This window comes from Bactrocera tryoni, unplaced genomic scaffold, assembly GCF_016617805.1.
Source record: "Bactrocera tryoni isolate S06 unplaced genomic scaffold, CSIRO_BtryS06_freeze2 scaffold_25, whole genome shotgun sequence".
NCBI lineage: Eukaryota > Metazoa > Arthropoda > Insecta > Diptera > Tephritidae > Bactrocera > Bactrocera tryoni.
In genome coordinates, this window is record NW_024395977.1 from 20366798 (window position 1) to 20384821 (window position 18024).

The 18024-nt window shown below is 33.9% G+C and overlaps 1 protein-coding gene across 1 annotated transcript in view; it reads left to right on the forward strand.

Annotated features, from left to right (window-relative positions):
- Positions 1 to 15914: 15914 nt before the first annotated feature.
- The window catches only part of LOC120780602 (brix domain-containing protein ZK795.3), a 53902-nt gene continuing 51792 nt past the window's right edge, over positions 15915 to 18024 (forward strand). Inside the window, exon 1 of the mRNA XM_040112858.1 lies at positions 15915 to 16098. Within this exon, the coding sequence (XP_039968792.1) occupies positions 15954 to 16098 (145 nt within the window). The 5' untranslated portion in view covers positions 15915 to 15953. The remainder of the gene's footprint in view (positions 16099 to 18024) is intronic.

The following is an 18024-nucleotide window of genomic DNA, read 5'->3' on the forward strand; positions in this document are numbered from 1 at the left end:
AGGTCAATCAGATGTTTAGCTACAGCTACCACTATGAGGTCATCCGCATAAGTGGTTGTTTTCACATTTTTTGGTTGCGGTATTCTTAACACCCCGTCGTACATCAGGTTCCATAGCAGCGGGCCTAAAACCGAGCCTTGCGGTACTCCACTGGAGATAGTGTAGCTCTGAGTGCCCTCGTCCCCCTCGTATAGCAATCTCCTATTTTGAAAATAACTCATTATAATATTTATCAGATAATGAGGAGCGTGTATATAATGTAGAGCTTTTATTATATTTGCCCACTTTGCGGAGTTGAACGCATTTTTCACATCCAGTGTTATTAGCGCGCAGTATTTTTTCCCACCTTTCCATCTTTTTCCACTTATTGCACATTTTGCAGTATCAACTACTTCTCTTAGTGCGTCAATAGTGGACCTCTTTTTAATAAAGCCGTATTGTCTCTCTGATAATCCACCGGCTTTTTGGATTGCTAACTCCAAGCGGTTTCTTACAATGCTTTCGTACACTTTCCCAATTGTGTCGAGCATGCAAAGAGGTCGATAAGATGAAGGTTCTTCTGGTGGCTTATTTGGCTTTAGCAGTAGAACCAGACGCTGTATCTTCTACGGATCGGGGAATACTTCTTCTAAAATACACGCATTGTACATGTTAACAAATAATCTGAGCCTTAGAGTTATGGATTCTTTAAGAGCTCTATTTGGTATACCGTCTATTCCGGTCGCTTTGGAGTTTTTGTTTTTTTTCGCAACAGCCAATAGTTCGTATTCTGTCACTAATAGGGGTGGCTCCGTAGATTCGTTTTATTTAATATAGGAAATGGAGGCATGTGTTGGGAATAACGCTTCAACAACATTTTTCATAAATAATGCATTCTTGGGTTGCTGCGACTTATTTTTGAATTTCGACATACAACATGGACATGGGTCTATGTTCGCCTCTTCACAAACCTTTTCGAAACAGGATCTCTTACTATAGATGATGACTGACTTCAGGAGCTTTTTTTGGCATTTAAATGCTCCACTGGAGGATGGAGTCATGTGTAGAAGTTCACGAAAGTGAGGAAAGTTCTCTGATCGCCATTCACTTGGGGGTGAATGGCCTTTCCGGTCTTTGACCAAGAATCCTCTGGGTAGCCTAAGAACATCTGTTCGAGGGCGAGCTGAAGTGAGAAGGCAAAATATCCCCATAGGGTTGTGCACTGGGTTTGGGACCCGCCAAGTAAAAAACTCTACCAATGAAAAACTACCAACAGCCTCGGATGAGAAACCCCCCTTTTGATGACGACCATAGCAAACGAAATAAGGAATACTATATTAGGACATGCACCTGGAAGGTCCGGTCCCTTAATTGGGAAGGTGCCGCTGCCCAGCTGGTTGATGTCCTCGTGAAAATAAAGGCTGGCATAACCGCCGTCCAAGAAATGCGTTGGACGGGACAAGGACAGAGACGAGTAAGTCCTTGCGGCATTTACTACAGTGGCCATATAAAGGAGCGCAAGTTTGGTGTGGGATTCGTGGTGGGAGAGAGACTCCGTCGCCGAGTACTATCATTCTCTCCGGTGAATGAATATCTAGCCACAATCCGCATCAAAGCGAGGTTCTTCAACATATCGCTGATTTGCGCCCACGCCCCGACGGAAGAGAAAGACGATATGACCAAAGATGCTTTTTATGAGTGCTGAACTGATACGGCTGTGTAAACTGGCGTTGAGCAACACCAAACGCTCCGTCAGGATCGGGAAGGACCTCTGCGAGCCGTTCGATACCAAACGAGGTTTCAGACAAGGTGATTCCCTATCGTACGACTTCTTCAACCTGCTTCTGGAGAAAATAGTTCGAGCTGCAGAACTAAATAGTGAAGGTACCATCTTCTGTAAAAGTGTACAGCAGTTGGCGTATGCCGATGATATTGATATCATCGGCCTCAACGCCCGCGCCGTTAGTTCTGCTTTCTCCAGGCTGGACAAGGAAGCACAGAAAATGGGTCTGGCAGTGAACGAGGGCAAAACGAAATATCTCCAGTCGTCGCACTCGCGACTTGGCACTCACGTCACTGTTGACAGTCATAACTTTGAAGTCGTAGATAATTTCGTCTATCTTGGAACCAGCGTAAACACCACCAACAATGTCAGCCTAGAAATCCAACGCATGATTGCTCTTGCCAACAGGTGCTACTTCGGACTGAGTAGGCAATTGAAAAGTAAAGTCCTCTCTCGTCGAACAAAAACTAAACTCTATAAGTCGCTCATAATTCCCGTCCTGCTATATGGTGCAGAGGCTTGGGCGATGACGGCAACCGATGAGTCGACGTTGCGAGTTTTCGAGAGAAAAGTTCTGCGAAAGATTTATGGTCCTTTGCTATTGGCCACGGCGACTATCGCATTCGATGGAACGATGAGCTGTTCGAGATATACGACGACATTGACATAGTTCAGCGAATTAAAAGACAGCGGCTACGCTGGCTAGGTCATGTTGTCCGGATGGATGAAAACACTCCAGCTCTGAAAGAAGCAGAGGAAGAGGAAGACCTCCACTCCTTTGGAAGGACCAAGTGGAGAAGGACCTGGCTTCGCTTGGAATATCCAATTGGCGCCACGTAGCGAAAAGAAAAAACGACTGGCGCGCTGTTGTTAACTCGGCTATAATCGCGTAAGCGGTGTCTACGCCAATTAAGAAGAAGAAGATGTATATATGTACATAGACCGATATTTTTGTATTTAAATTTGTTATTTCTTTGTTTTTTTCAGGTTTAATTTGTTTCCACTTGTCGAAAGGCCGAAAACGAAACGAATTGACAGGCAATTAGTCACGAAAATAGTTAATTAACGAAACGAAAGTAAATAAATTATGTACTAAGCTCACGCACTTAGTCCCTGCTCGGGCGCCATGAAAAATCGCAAGCGTTTTTGAGATGCGAAAATATACACTGGGAATGCTCGAATAATTGAAATCCTAATTGCCTGTCACTGGAAAGAAAAAATAATATTTCGATAAATTAAAAACACGTCCGTTCGAATTCACGTTCAAATTACAAGAGAGTTCTTTACTTCACTTAATCTAATTGCTAAGCCTAAATCTTAAAACTAACGGCTTAAACTAGTGGTAATATAAATATGTATTAAAAATGGGTAAATATAATCATTTTCAACTTTCGTTAGATATTGTAACAGATCCTGGTAAATATTAAGGTAAGTAATAGATTGGTATTATGAATGCATTATTAAGGTAGGTAATTTATAACAGATTTTCTTAATTTAATTTTTAATAATTCAATATTTTATAACTTTTATTTTTCAATATTCTTAATTTTAATTTTAGGTTTAAATATATACATATATCTTGTAGCTTGGCGCAACACCAGGTTCATCTATCAGGATAATCTGAGACTTTTTCCATGAAATTGGATAGTATCCGAAACTAAGAATTGCATTGAAGAGCAAAGAGAGCACCTCTACAGCAATAATTGGTAACTCAATTAGCATTTTTGGGGAAATTTTATCATGTCCCGGCGACTTTTTTGGATTAAGTTCTTTGATGATACCAATGATTTCAGAAGGTGAAGTCATAAGAGACTCGAGCGACTCTTTAGCTGTGTTGTGTAAGATTGACAGTTTAAAGTTGTCCTTTGGCAAATTAGGTTGAAGTACCTTTTCTAGGTGATTTGCAAAACAATTAGTCTTTTCCTCGTCACTTGAAGCTCAATTTCCACCCAAGTCTCGTATAGGCATGTTGGAGTCAGTTGGTGGCTTCATGGATTTTTGGGCTTTCCAAAGGGAATTTAGCTTGTTTAATTTGGACACAGATTCTTTATATACATTTCGATGTTCAATTCTTCCTCACGTTTAAGCGTTTTTTTTAATTTACGTACAGCCCACTTTTGGATTAACGAATATGGGTTGTTCACATAACTTTATCAGTACCGGAGAGTGATCAGAAGATAGATCAGTACATATATCAGCTGTTATGTGCGATTTATCTATATTTTTGATTACAGCAAAATCAATTAAATCTGGTATTTTGTTACGATCACTAGGCCGATATGTCGGCTTACCAGGAGATATAATTTCAAGGTTATTGTGCCTATTTATAATAGTTTGATACAGCAGTGGTCCTTTCGGATTAATAAGACATGAGTCCCAGTACGTGTGTTTTGCATTGTAATCTCCACCTGCTAGAAATCTATCACCTAGTGTTCCAAAAAAATCTTTAAATTGGATGTCTGTAATTTTAAACCGAGGTGGGCAGTAAATGGTCGTAAAGTTTAAGTCCACGCAGCGATTTTTTATAGTTATTGTTGTATCGTGTAATTGCGCTGTGGCATAAGATTTTAATGCGTGGTGATTTAATCGTTTTCTTACCAACACTGCCATTCCTCCATGTGCCTTTCCATCTGATCAAGGTTAATAACTCTTTTTTTTACATATATTGTGATATTTTCCCATTTTCTCCTTTCAAACGTTTGGTTAATGGTTTAGCAATTGTTGCGTAGTTTTCTATAAATTTCCTGTAATATCTCGTTTTCCCTAGAAATCCTCTAAGTCACCGTAGCGTGTTGGGATTTGGATAATTTTTTATTGTTTCTATCTTTTTGGGATCTGTTTTTATTACTTTGTGGGATACAACGTATCCTAAAAATTCAACGTCGGCTTCTATAAACGTTGACTTTTCCATGGAAATTTTCATATGAGCTTTTTCAAGTGTTTGTACTATATATTTTAAATGAAATATGTGTTCTTTTAATGGTTTTGAGTATATTTACTACAATATCGTCAATATAGACGTGGCAAAATTTTCCGATACATCCGTGTAAAATATTGTTCATTGCTCTTTGAAATATACTTGGAGCATTTTTTAGCCCAAATGGTATTCTTAAATGTTCATATTTTCCATTATTCACGGAAAATGCAGTTTTTCCAACATCATTTCCTTCCATCAATCTCCAATCAAATAGTATTACCTCTGGATTAGACATTGGGTATCTATCCGTTATTGTTTTTTTCGTTAAATTTTTTTAAAATCGATGACCATTCTTAGTTCTGGACTACCGTCCTCATTTAAACCTTTTTTCGGAACAACCCAAACAAGAGAATTATATGGGCTTTTGCTATGACTTATAATTCCTTTTTCCAATAAACTTTGGATTTCCTGACTGACAAAATTATTTGCGGATAATGAATATGGATATTTTTTTGAGCATATGGGTTTTCTATCTTCTGTTCTTATTTCTGCTTTGATATCTGTTCTGAATGGTAAATCCATGTTTATATTTTCATGGGTTTTATTTATTATTTTGATAAAATCCTCTCTAAGCAGTGGGATTTTAATATTTTTAACTTCATTACCTTTGTTTTTATATTTTTAGGCAAATTCTTCGAAATTATTTTCGTCGGTAATATTGAAATTATTTATTTTTAAAATATTAATGCCTCCCTTTTTTGGAGTATTTTTTTAATTTTATTGTCGGTATTATCTTCGACTGGCTTCTTAGGATTTTCTCGTCCCAAGTAGTTTAAATTTTGTATTTTTATATTTCTATTTGGTTTATCACCATTCTTTTTTTGTTTTATTTTGCCGGTAAGAACTTCGACTGGCGTTTTAGGCTCTTTTTGTCCCAAAATAACTTTTTTTTAATATAATAGTGCCGGTAAAATCTTCGGCAGGCGTTGTAGAATTTGTTTGTTCAACAATTTTAATATTTTGTTTATTTTTAATATTGTCGGTATTTTGTTCGGCAGGCGTTGTAGCACAATTACAATATTTTGTTTATTTTTAATATTGCCGGTATTTTTTTCGTCTGGCGTCTTAGGACTTTTTTGTCCCAAGTAGTATACATTTTGTATATTTGTATTCTTATTTGGTTTTTTACCATTATTGTTTTGTCTTATTTTGCCGGTATGAACCTCGGCTGGCGTCTTAGGACTATCTTGTCCCAAGGAGTTTAATAAAATTAAATCATTGAGAAAGTTTATTCTCTCTATTTTATTATTTCCATAAATTAGTTTCCGATTTGGAATATCTATTGTGGCTCCGATTTTATTTAAGAAAATAATTCCAATTAAAAGATCGCTCTCTAAGTTATCAATTTCATAAAAACGTTCTTGAACCCCAATAGATTAATATTATGAAAATATTTTATGATGGTCGAATCATTAATGATTCTTACCCTCTTCTTAGTTACTAAAGTGTTTTTGTATTTGGTTTAAAGGGTAGTTCAAACCAGTTATGAAGGTTTTAACTGCTTGGTTATTTCGGAACTTGTTCCATGCGTCATTATTGGTTTATTTATTAACAATGTCAATTTCTTATTGACATCATTGTACCAGTTTATTAAGGATTGTGATCCTTATCTAAATATGCTCATTTCTTGGTCAATTACGTGTATTGGTCTTCTATCAGCATACGCAAAATCTAATCTCGAAAATATGGCCTCGAAACTTAAAACTGTGCCATGGTTTGTCACAATGTCGTTAGCATTGCCCACAATCTTGTTTCTCAGTATTGTTAGGGCTCCAAAATATCTCCTACTCCCTTCTATATAGAGACGCATTAAATTTTTAGCAGCTTTATCTAGCTGACGTATGACCTTCCCGAGAATTCCGGTAAAGATTTTACAATTTCTAAATTTTTATTGCACATAATTGAGTCGTTAATTGTCTGTGTTTCGTATTCTGTCACCTGCCTAGCTGTTGTTTTATTTTTTATTTGGTTGTTTAGCTGAGTTATTTCAGCTCTTAAATTCGTCGTTTGCGTCGCTATCAGTCGAGCTACATATGTCTTCTGCAGTAAAATTACTAACCGCCATTTTCGAAAATTTTAGAATGATGTTGCCCACTTTGCAAAAAAAAAAATTTTTTGTTTATATATGTATGTTTAATACAATAATAGTATAATTTACCTCGTTTTCTTTTTTATTTATATATATTTAAAAGATGTATAAGAATTTATTTTGTTTTCTTTTTTTCTTAAAGAAGGGCACTTGTGAGTGTCATGATTATTGGTTTTGCAATACTCATAGTGAAACAGTTTTTCATTTTTTTTCTTTCTAATTTGATTTTTATGCTTTTGCTGATTACACTGTTAACTTTGTGGCTCGCTCGCCATTTAACTTTTGATTTTGTTGCACTTGATGTTTAGTTTGCCTTCGCGAATCGTCACGTTGCGTGGTATATGGAAGGGATTGTTTCTTTACAATAACAATGGTACTATTGTAATTGATAAGTTAAAGCAATTTCACTTTTGTTTCAATTCTGATATAATACTACACATTTGATTGTAGATTTATATTTCGGATTTTGTTTTTTCCAACTGGAGTTTTATGTTGCTCCTGGCAGGATCGCCAATTATTACTTGCGCTAACGCGGGGTGGTTTTAAAAAAGATGTGAATCTAGTGAGTTATGTTCAAAAACTGAACTGAAGTATCTTTATTTCACTTATATTTATACAATTGATATCTTAAGCCTAGATACAGAGTTTCATCTCACATTCTAAGAAGTGCAGACTTAGGTGTTAGATGATGTGCTGTCTAATTTTACATAAAGCGGGCCACAAGTTAAAGTTAATGGCCGCTTCCTAATTGGTGACGTATCAATAACATATTTAATCGGTGCCCTTAGCTATTGGTGGCGGTAACTTATACATACGTATATTTTATCGTTAGATTTGGCGCAACTCCTCCATGAAAGCATATGTAAGTTAGCACATATACAAAATATACAGACAATTTTGTAAGTAAAATCTAATTCAGCAATATTTTGCATTGCTCAAGTAAAATTAAATCAAATAAAATTAATTTCCAAAAATTGCAATAACAAAAACACATTTCGTCGGAACTATAACAAGCGGAAACCGAAGCGAAAACCGTGCCGCCGCAATGTGAGCCGTTTCACAACCAAACTGAGGTTCGCACTGGTTTTAGCTTACGTTATGATTATTTGATGTATAGAAATAAGTTCTAGCTAGTAAGAACTCGTACATATGTAAGTTTTTAGTAAGTAAGCAAAATTTGATTATAAAAACTAAGTAAATTTGTTGAATAAAGAGAGTTCAATTTTTGCCAGCAGCAAAGGTGCGTGTTGATATTATTGGTGGGCAGCATTAACTTGTATATCAAAAAAATACATATGCATAGCTTTTATTTCATTGGCTGTCTCTTATTTGTATTTTTCTCATTTTACACTGTAAATGCTCAATTCTGCTATTTTCGACCCCCTCATGTTAAATTTTAGTGAAATCCGCTAATAATATTTTTTGAAGAAATCCTCTAATAGAAACCAGGTCCCCCCCCTCAAAAAAAGGAACGTTTCGACAATTGGTACACCATGAACCACAGTATATACAGTAGAAAACCTTTTCGTGGTATCTTTCTGAGGGGTGAATAGCGGCCATTTTGGATTTTCAGTGGTAGCAACGCAGTGCTGTATATATTGAGGTAGTAAATACTAGATTAAATAAAAAAAACTATAAATATTGTTGCTTAATATAAAAGGGAATTATTTATTAATGATATATATTTCCTAATAGGTCATTAAAAGGCCATAGTGTGAAATGTTCCGCCTATAAAAAGAATATTTACCGATTTTCAGATATTCTTTATGTAGTGAGTTCTTATTAACAAAATGAAGCCCTGTTTTTAGATTTCTTGGTGGTGAGTTTCTTCAGAATGTATTTGTTTACATTTGACTGACAGAAAACATATAAGGTGCTGATTTCCTAAGCTTATCTTGTTTTTTATCTTAAAATTCGCTTATTTTAATTAATTAAAATATTTGTAAAATTACATTCTTATAATTCCAACTAATTTTCTTTTGTAACGGCGAATTGGTATATGTCAAACGAAAGTTTACCGCCCAGGACTGTATCTTTTTGCATGCAAAATTTAAGAAATTCTTGAAGCGTGTTTAACACTTGTTAAAAAAATAACTTACATAATAGGGGGATTCTCTTGCTCTTGCAAGATGGCAGATTACAAAAATCCTATACCGAAATATACAAGGGCACGAGAGCACCCATTGCAGAATCTAGTGATGTAGGAACGGCTGATTCGGTCAAATTATTGTAAATGACTATTGTGAATTGGCGCACCTTCTGCATTCATTCTTAACAAAAAAAACTGTAACAAATCTTAATAATTTAAATAGAAATTATAAAATATATTTAAAATTTACCTACCTCAACAATTTAATGTCAATATATGTATTGTAGTACAACGACAGCTAGCACAGGGTTGCATTTATTTTTTTACGTGTCACGTGCACGAGAATAAACATGGGTTTTGGTCTGACATATTTCACAGCCATTGCAAATAATTTTCTGCATGTGTTTTTTGTTGCGCCGGTGCACCAAGAGGAAATATCTACAATTCGTGCACCGTGCAAGGGTTTTGCAAGAGCAAGAGAATACCCCTAATGTCTTGTGCTGAACACACAGAGAGCGACACCACAATGGCCGTCATGTACACAAAACAACATAGCTGTCCATTTTGTATGTACACAATTTCGCATTCGCCATACTAATACCAGAGATAAAGAGATGTTTAACTCCTCTCTCACTGGAAGTGAGAGAGCAATTGCTAAACGTCAAAACCTACTGAGATTTGACAGCTAATCGAGTTCAGTAGGTTTTGACGTTTATCAATTGGAAACGAGCGATGGCCAGATTGAAATCTTACCAAAAAAATGTGTAAACGGAGGGATTTGTTGCATCGTTCAAGACCACTTATAAAAAATGTTAAACAATGAAAATTAAATAAATTTGTGAAATTTAAAGATATTTGATGAAACGTTTTGTAATTTGAAGCATCATACTTTTATTTTCAATGGAAAATGATTAAAAGCGTTTAATGATTGAGAGCTAACAAGCTTAAATCCTATTATTGGGTACTGAAAGGACAAAAAACAATTATTATAATATTCTTTAAAAAGATTTAATTAGTTTCTTCGTATAATAAATAACCACTATTTAGTAATTTTTATTCGTACTAAATGTTGGGTATTGGGTTGATAAATACCCAAAAATTGTTATTTTGTTCAATCTGGCAATAATGGAAAATGTTATAAAAAACGCTAATTTTGAGGCGCTCTCACACTGGAATAAGTTTAACATCCCTTTATTCCTGCTGATACCTCTCTCTTCAGTAAAATTTTAATATTTTTTTCAAAGTGTAATTTTTTATGCAAAAAATAAGTAAATAAGTAATTGTTTTTGTTTTAAATTATTATTTGTTATTACAAAAGACAGAACAGAGACAGGGTAAAATTTAGAATAGCATCCCCGGATTTCGGGGATAAAATGGGTATCAGTGGAAAGGTGACGATCTCCAGATCACGAAAATATATATATATATAGTTGCCGCTGACTTATAGTTTTAAAGATATTTGCATTTAAAGTTGAAAAATTTACAACTTTTACATTGGTAATTTGTATATTGTGAATAACTTTTTCACTTATATTATGCACTTTTCACTTACTAACACTTCACTATAACGTTTTTGTATACTATTAATTTTTTTAATATTTGTTGTAAATAAAGCTTCATTTTAATTATTTTATTTTAATTACAATTCTCTGCATTTGCACAATTAGAAAAGGGTTGCCATGGTTATTTTTTTTGGAGCGTGATCTTAAGAACGTCACCTTTCCAGTGATACCCATTTTATTCCCGAAATCCGGGGATGTTATTCTAAATCCCAGCCCAGAGAAATTTTATGCTCCTGATTGTAAAATAACGTGAGGCAAATTTATAAATATTTTTATGTTAGTGTAGTCGTGCAGATGTCTAAATGACTGTGTCCTTAAAGTGGCCATACACGACACACATGTGCGTTCGATCGGTATGAGTTAGACCGGGATTTACTCGTGTATGGGCTTGTGCGCATACCAATCCATGGCACGATCCCGATTACTTTGGCGGAGGGGTAAAAACCCGAATTTCCGTATAAATGGGGTATGTACGTATGTACGGATAGGGGAGCTTCTCCAGAGGAGGAATATCCAAAAAGAATATAAAAATAACTAATATTTTTTTTTAAATATTCACGTTTTAAAATTCAAAAATTTCCACTAAGAACACACGTTATTTCGCTATGTTTCACTAAATTTTTTCACGTGTTTTACTTTGTATATTTAAATATAAGCATTGAAATAAGCTCATATGTCACATTTTTTTCAATTTTTCAGCTAAATTTAGTAATTTAAAAATCACTTATTAAATTTATGGCTGAGAGGTTTAGAGTGTTTATATTTACGAGGAAACCCCATTATATTTAATAAATACAGATAAGTAAAATCGTGTGATAATATTATACTATTATGTGTATAGTATATAATGGGTTGTCTTGCGGTATTTTTTTTGAACTTTTTTTTTATTGAAATTGAAATGAATTTTTGATGACTCATGCCCAGCTCTTGACCGATGCTACGTCTGCTACTATGCCGGTCTCTTTCGACCAATTCAGCGTTTTATCGCAATTTTCGACGACAGGCCTTCCGGAGCGTGGCGCATCTTCGACCACATCTACACCAGAACGAAAACGTTGAAACCATCGTTGTGCGGTGGAAATGAAAACTGTATCGGCTTGAGATGCATTTTTGCCTTTATCGTAGTAGTACTGTAAAATATGCCGTATTATCTCTTTATTTTGCTCCGTGTTTGCGACGCTATAGCTCACGAACGACTTAAAAGAAACGACAATCAATCAATCTCGTGTTAGCGCGTGAAATGAGCTTTGCAAAAAGGTATAGCATGACCCAATGCGACGAATAAAACTAGAACTACGCGCTTTCAGCGCCAACCAGCGAAAATACCGCAAGACTTCCTTGACACCCTATTATGATTGTAATATAACATTTTTATATACTTATTATAATTTTATACTATAATAAAATCATCTCACAATATTATTGATTGTTTATATATATTATATCCTTTCTGCGTTGGCCGAGCGAATACCCGAGTTGACTGAAGAATTTTCGCGTAGTACTCCTTTCGGCGTTGGCGGCCTTCGGCCGCGCTTTAAAAAAATAATCCTGGCCGAGCGAATACCCGGGGTGACTGAAGTACTTTCGCGTAGAACTCCTTTCTGCGTTAAAAAATAAAATAATATATTGAGTTTTCATTATAAAGTGGTTATATTTTTTGGTTATCAAGCACTGATATTGAAACAAAATTTGAGTTTTCGTCATAAAATGGACAAGTTTTAGTTATTATATTTGTCAGCGATTTCCATTTATTTTTGATGATACATTGTTTTGTATTTTAGGTGACGATATATATATTATTATATTTAAATATGAGTTTTGGATATAAAATAGTTATATTTTTTGGTTATCATGCACCCATATTGAAACAAAATTTTAGTATTGGTACTGTACTTGTATACTTTACAATTTATTATTACGTAATATTATTATGTAATATTACTTATAGGTACATATATATAAAAGTACTAATACATGTATATACTATTACTTAATTGCTTAATAAATTTAAAAAAGAAAATATCAATATGCATGAATAGAGGAATTTTTGCGAAAAAGAGGAATTTCAGCGAATTGCCTAATCATCACATGGCAGCGCTCCATTTCGTCTTAATTTTTGGTAAACAAATGAGGTTCAAACGAGTGTAAAATTTAATTTTTAAAATAAAGATTTTTAGGTAAAAAAAACCTGCTAGAAGTGTAAAATGTGGGTGTATTTAAAAGTTTATAGTGTAATTGAATTAATTTGAATTGCAAAATGTGAATATAGTGTGCTTAATGTGTTGAAATAGCTTCTTGAATAGTTCGAATTTTGCGAATTTTTTAAATCTAAGGTCGAATATCTCGTAAACTAAGCGCTTGCGGTACATGAGACCCTATATTTTTAATCAGGAGGACTTCCTATTTCCAACGGAGCCTTCAAATCGCGACGCCATAGAAATTGGAATTGTGCCCAATCCATGTTCGTGAAAATGTTTGATTTTTTACGATCGGTGTGCACACAATTATATCGTGTATGACGCTGTGTGAACACAAAATCTCATTATTCTCGTGTCGCCGAATAGGATAGATCGCGGACAAACAATTTTCCGCTTGCTTGTCGCTCATATTCTCAGTTTGAAGAACGAAAGCAAAATGGATATGAATGTCGTGTATGGCGAAACGATTTCCTACAAATCGAGCGCAGATGTGTGTCGTGTATGGCCTTTAAGAACGTATGGATTTTATAAATTTACAAAATGTCGCTCTCTATGTGTTTAGCAAGTTAATACCATGTTCAGACCCAAAATTTAAAAGATTAGATTACATTTAAGCATTTCAAAACCCAACAGTGTTCTTACTGCCGTTGAAGAGATTAAAAACAGCTGTTTTTGCCATTCTAGAATTTACATCGCTCAATATTTATCAAAAGAAAACATTGTTATATAGTATTCTATAATAAAAGCCGTATTCTTTTAAATATATTCCATATAATGGAATCAATGGACGTATTTTTTCATTTGCGAAGTCGATTTTCAGCAGAAATTAGATTTATTGCTTTAATGAAAAATTGTTTGTTTACATTTTTTCCTCTTTGTAGTGTCTAAATCAGCTGTGATAATGTAATAGATTTCCAATGCTGCCAAGTAGATGGCGCAAAATCAGAGTATCAAGAATGATAGAATACAAGATTACGACGACCGCCATTACGAAACGTCATAGTTCCGTGTTGAGAAGAACAAGAGTGAAAAACTGTCAAATGGCTTGCAAATTGTAAACAAAAAAGTAAACACTTTTGTAAATTCGCAAAATATTATTAATTCTTTCGATTTTAATGAAAAGTTTTAGTGAAGCTTGATTGAATATTGTTGAGTGAAAAGATTTGAATCATTTCTAAAGAAATATATCGGCCTATTGATAATAAAATTGTCTATTAAGTTGTGATTCCAATGGAGAAGACGTTTCTTGTGTTGTATATAAATATATACATATATAATAAGTTCAGATGTATCAGATGTATGAAATTATGACACAAGAATTGTGAAATTGTTAATTTAGTATTAAATATATCATTTCTTTTGCAAAATAACACCCATTTTTTGGCAACTTTTAAATCGGCCGGAAAACTGAAAAAACTCGTTTTCGATCCTTTAATTGCATAATAATTATTACAACAAGCCACTGCACATTTCATTTTAAAAAATTAATATATTTATGCTTAGAAATTTAAATAAATACAACAGTACACTTACACTGGTTTTCTTCATTTGAACAGTTTCCACACATGCTACTCTATTCATTGTGGATGTGCCTAAAACTAATTATATAGATATTTTCTCGCAACAATATTCTAAACATTCCACTGAAATTTTTCTTGCAAAGACGAATGAATTAATATTATTTTGGGAAATTCAAAAAGTGTTTACTTTTCTGTTTACAATTTGTATGCATTTCTATGCTTGTTCTTCTCAACGCAAAACTGTTACGTCACGAAATTGTTGAACAGTGTATTTGTTTTTGTTCTTGGTCTCACAGAGAGATTTAGCGTGGATCAGTTTCAAATCACTCCGATGAACTGATTTTGAACTGTCATTTTTGTATGTCGAAATCTTGAAAAATTTATAAGATTAGTGGGATAACCCACTCAACAGCCGAGATCGTGTGAATAAAAGTGCCCATACACGAGCAGACAAGTGCGTTCGATCGGTATGTGTGCGCTTGCGGTTTATCGTGTATGGGCTTGTTCGCGTACCGATCCATGTTCGCGAAAATGTTTGATTTTTTACGATCGGTGCGCGAACATGTGTATCGTGTATGGCGTTGTCTGTGCACAAAATATCATTTCTGTTGTGTCGCCGAACAGTGAAGATCGCGGACAATGGCAAGTGTTAAGGGGAGAGCCTGCTTTCGAGGCCTCAAAAAATCGATTTTTTTGGGAGGGAAAAAAAATAATTGATTCAAGCCAAATTTCTAGGCTTTATAGTTATATATTTGAACATCTTTCACAAATTTTTTGGATACGAAATCTTTGATATTTTGCCTTTGGTAAGCAATTGCCCGATGCATCTCGCATGTGCATTTTTCGGACGGCGGGCAGGATGCAGGTCGCAATTTCTATTGGAAACAAAAAATTCAAAGAGAATTTTTTTTTATGAATTAATCTTCTAGTTAAACTCAGAAAATTCCAAAAAAAAGTGTAAAATTTTAATTTTTTTTTTAAATTTAATAAATAGTGGCTTTTGACCTATATAGAAGATTTAATGCCAATGATAATAAACTTTGCCCTAATTCCATACGACGTTTAGTTTTCTTCTATCCTGCCCGCCAATTAAGAATTATCGTAAAAATGAGAAACCGAGAAATCACGCTTCAAAGTTTTCGCTTTTTGCCCGAGCGCTCATATATATATCTGCAAGATGCTCGGTCACTTCCCTTCTAGCTTAGATAATATTTCGAATTCCCATCTATAACTTTGGGACATACATATTCTTAAATAATTTTTAAGAAAATTTAAGCAAAATCGATTGTTTGAAGCTTCTAAAGCAGGCTCCCCCCTTAATAAAGACTTCGTATCAGAATTTATTGATCTTATAAAAAATGAATTGGCAATTTGGCAAATGAAAAGTGATATATATGAAAATAAAATTGAGAAAAATAAAAGTTGGAATAACTTTTTAGCGAAATACAAAGAAATAGATAAAAGTGTTACATTAGAAATAAATTCGAAGAAATGTTCCGCTTCCCTGTCGCACATGTTAACTCTGTGAAGAACGAACGCAAAATGGATTTGTGTGTCGTGTATGGGCAAACGAATTCATACCGATCGAACGTACTTGTGTGGTCGTGTATGGGCACCTTAAGTGGCGGTCTGAATATGGTATAACATCGAAATTTAGAATCTCTTAGTTGAAATAAACATCGATATTCGTACATCGATAGATATCGTTCATCACATGTACAATAGTATTTAGTTAGCGCGTGTACCGAATTGAAAAATGTTTCGAAGGCAATCGCGGTTGAGGCGTGAATTTCTTTTAAGAAAATCTCAGAAAACTCGTCTTGAAAAAACGATTGCCAAAAAAGAATCCTTTTATTCAGAAAATTTGAAGCTAAAATGTAATCAATCCCATTACAATTTCGGTAAGTTGTATTTTGCGTATATGCTGGAATTTAGAATTAGAATACCGTCCTAAGATTTCGTGGTTAAAATGTGTCTGTAATTATAGTGGAGGTCCTCCAAATCTAAAATATATATATATATATATATATGTATATACAGTGAGTTCAAAAAGTGTTCACATATAGCAAAAAAATAGTGCATATTAGCTGATCTTTAAAAAAACTAATATTCAAATTAAGTTATGTTTTACGAAAAGTAAAGCATATTTAATCAAAAACTTGGCACGATTCCGATTAGTTTGGCGGAGGGGTAAAAAAACCGAATTTCCGTATAAATGGGGTATGTACGGATATGGGAGCTTCTCCAGAGGAGGAATATCCAAAAATAATGTAAAAATTACTAATACTTTTTAAAATATTCACGATTAAAAGTTCAAAAATTTGCACTAAGAAAACATGTAATTTCTCTATGTTTCACAAAATTTTTCACATTTTTTACTTTGGATATTTAAATACACACTCTAAGCTTTGAAATAAGCTTACATTTTACTTTTCTTTTGCTATATTTTACCTAAATTTATTTATTTTAAAAATCACTTGGCACACTCATCGTTGAAAAGGTTAGATTGTTTACAATTATGAGGAAAACGAGCCTTGGCACATCTTAAACAGTAAATATGTAGGATTTTTAACAATTTTTCTTTGTTTGTTTTATCGCGTGATTCTTTTTTCGGTAAAGGTTCAGGAGAGCGGCTTTTCCGAAAACGTGCACCAATTTTCACGGGAAATGTCTTAAAATTCGCGTTTTTAATTCCAATTTACGAATATATACGGCGCGTTATCTATTTTTATGTTTTTTTGTAGTAAAAACAAAAAGAAAAATTATGATTTTGCACGATATTTACGCTATAAATGGCATCACTGTTCGAAATTCAATTGGATACTAGTGATACAAGCAGCGATCGGTTTCGAAATATCGATACTCTCGATATTAGAGACTAAACAAGAATTGATAAAAATGAGAGAAACATAATAGAAAAATAATAATAGTTGGAAAAATAAAAATAAATTAAAATATCGATATTCTCAATATTCGAGTCTGAACGAGAATTGGTAAAAATGAGAAATACATAATAGAAAAATTTATAATTCATTATTATTGCAGAAAGAAGAAGAAGTTGGACACAGAAGAATTATGAACGCCGGGGTGTTGGACCGACCAGGGTTATTTTTTTTCGAGCGCTCGAAATTGAATGAATTATAAATTTTTCTATTATGTATTTCTCCTTTTAACCAATTCTCGTTCAGACTCAAATATCGAGAGTATCGATAATTCGAAAACGATCAGTGCATAAATCAATAGATTCGAATTTACAACAGCGATGCCATAATTTCGAACATAACCTTGCCATTTTCGTTGAAGTGAAGTAGTTGTGAAGTTTTACATATTTTTATAAAAATAACAATAAAAACCATTTCTCTAATTAATTAATTAAAGAACATCAATAATTACGTGTATATAATTGATAGAACATATATTTTTAACATCTAAAGGCGTGTAAAGTGCAAAAGTGAATTTTTGATTTCGGGAAATACGATGTTTTTCTATTAAAACAAAGAAAATATTGTTTTTAAAAGCACGCGCCTAACATATTCGTAAAGTAGAACTAAAAACGAGTATTTTAAGACATTTCCCGTGAAAATTGGTGCACGTTTTCGGAAAAGCCGCTCTCCTGAACCTTTACCCTTTTTTCTATATTAACTACAAAAAAAATACTTTCTACATTCGCGAAGTACTCCTTTCTGCGTTGGCGGCCTTCGGCCGCGCTTTAAAAAAATAACCCTGGCCGAGCGAATACCCGGGGTGACTGAAGTACTTTCGCGTAGTACTCCTTTCTGTGTTAAAAATAAAAAAAATATATTGACTTTTTGTTATAAAGTGGTGAT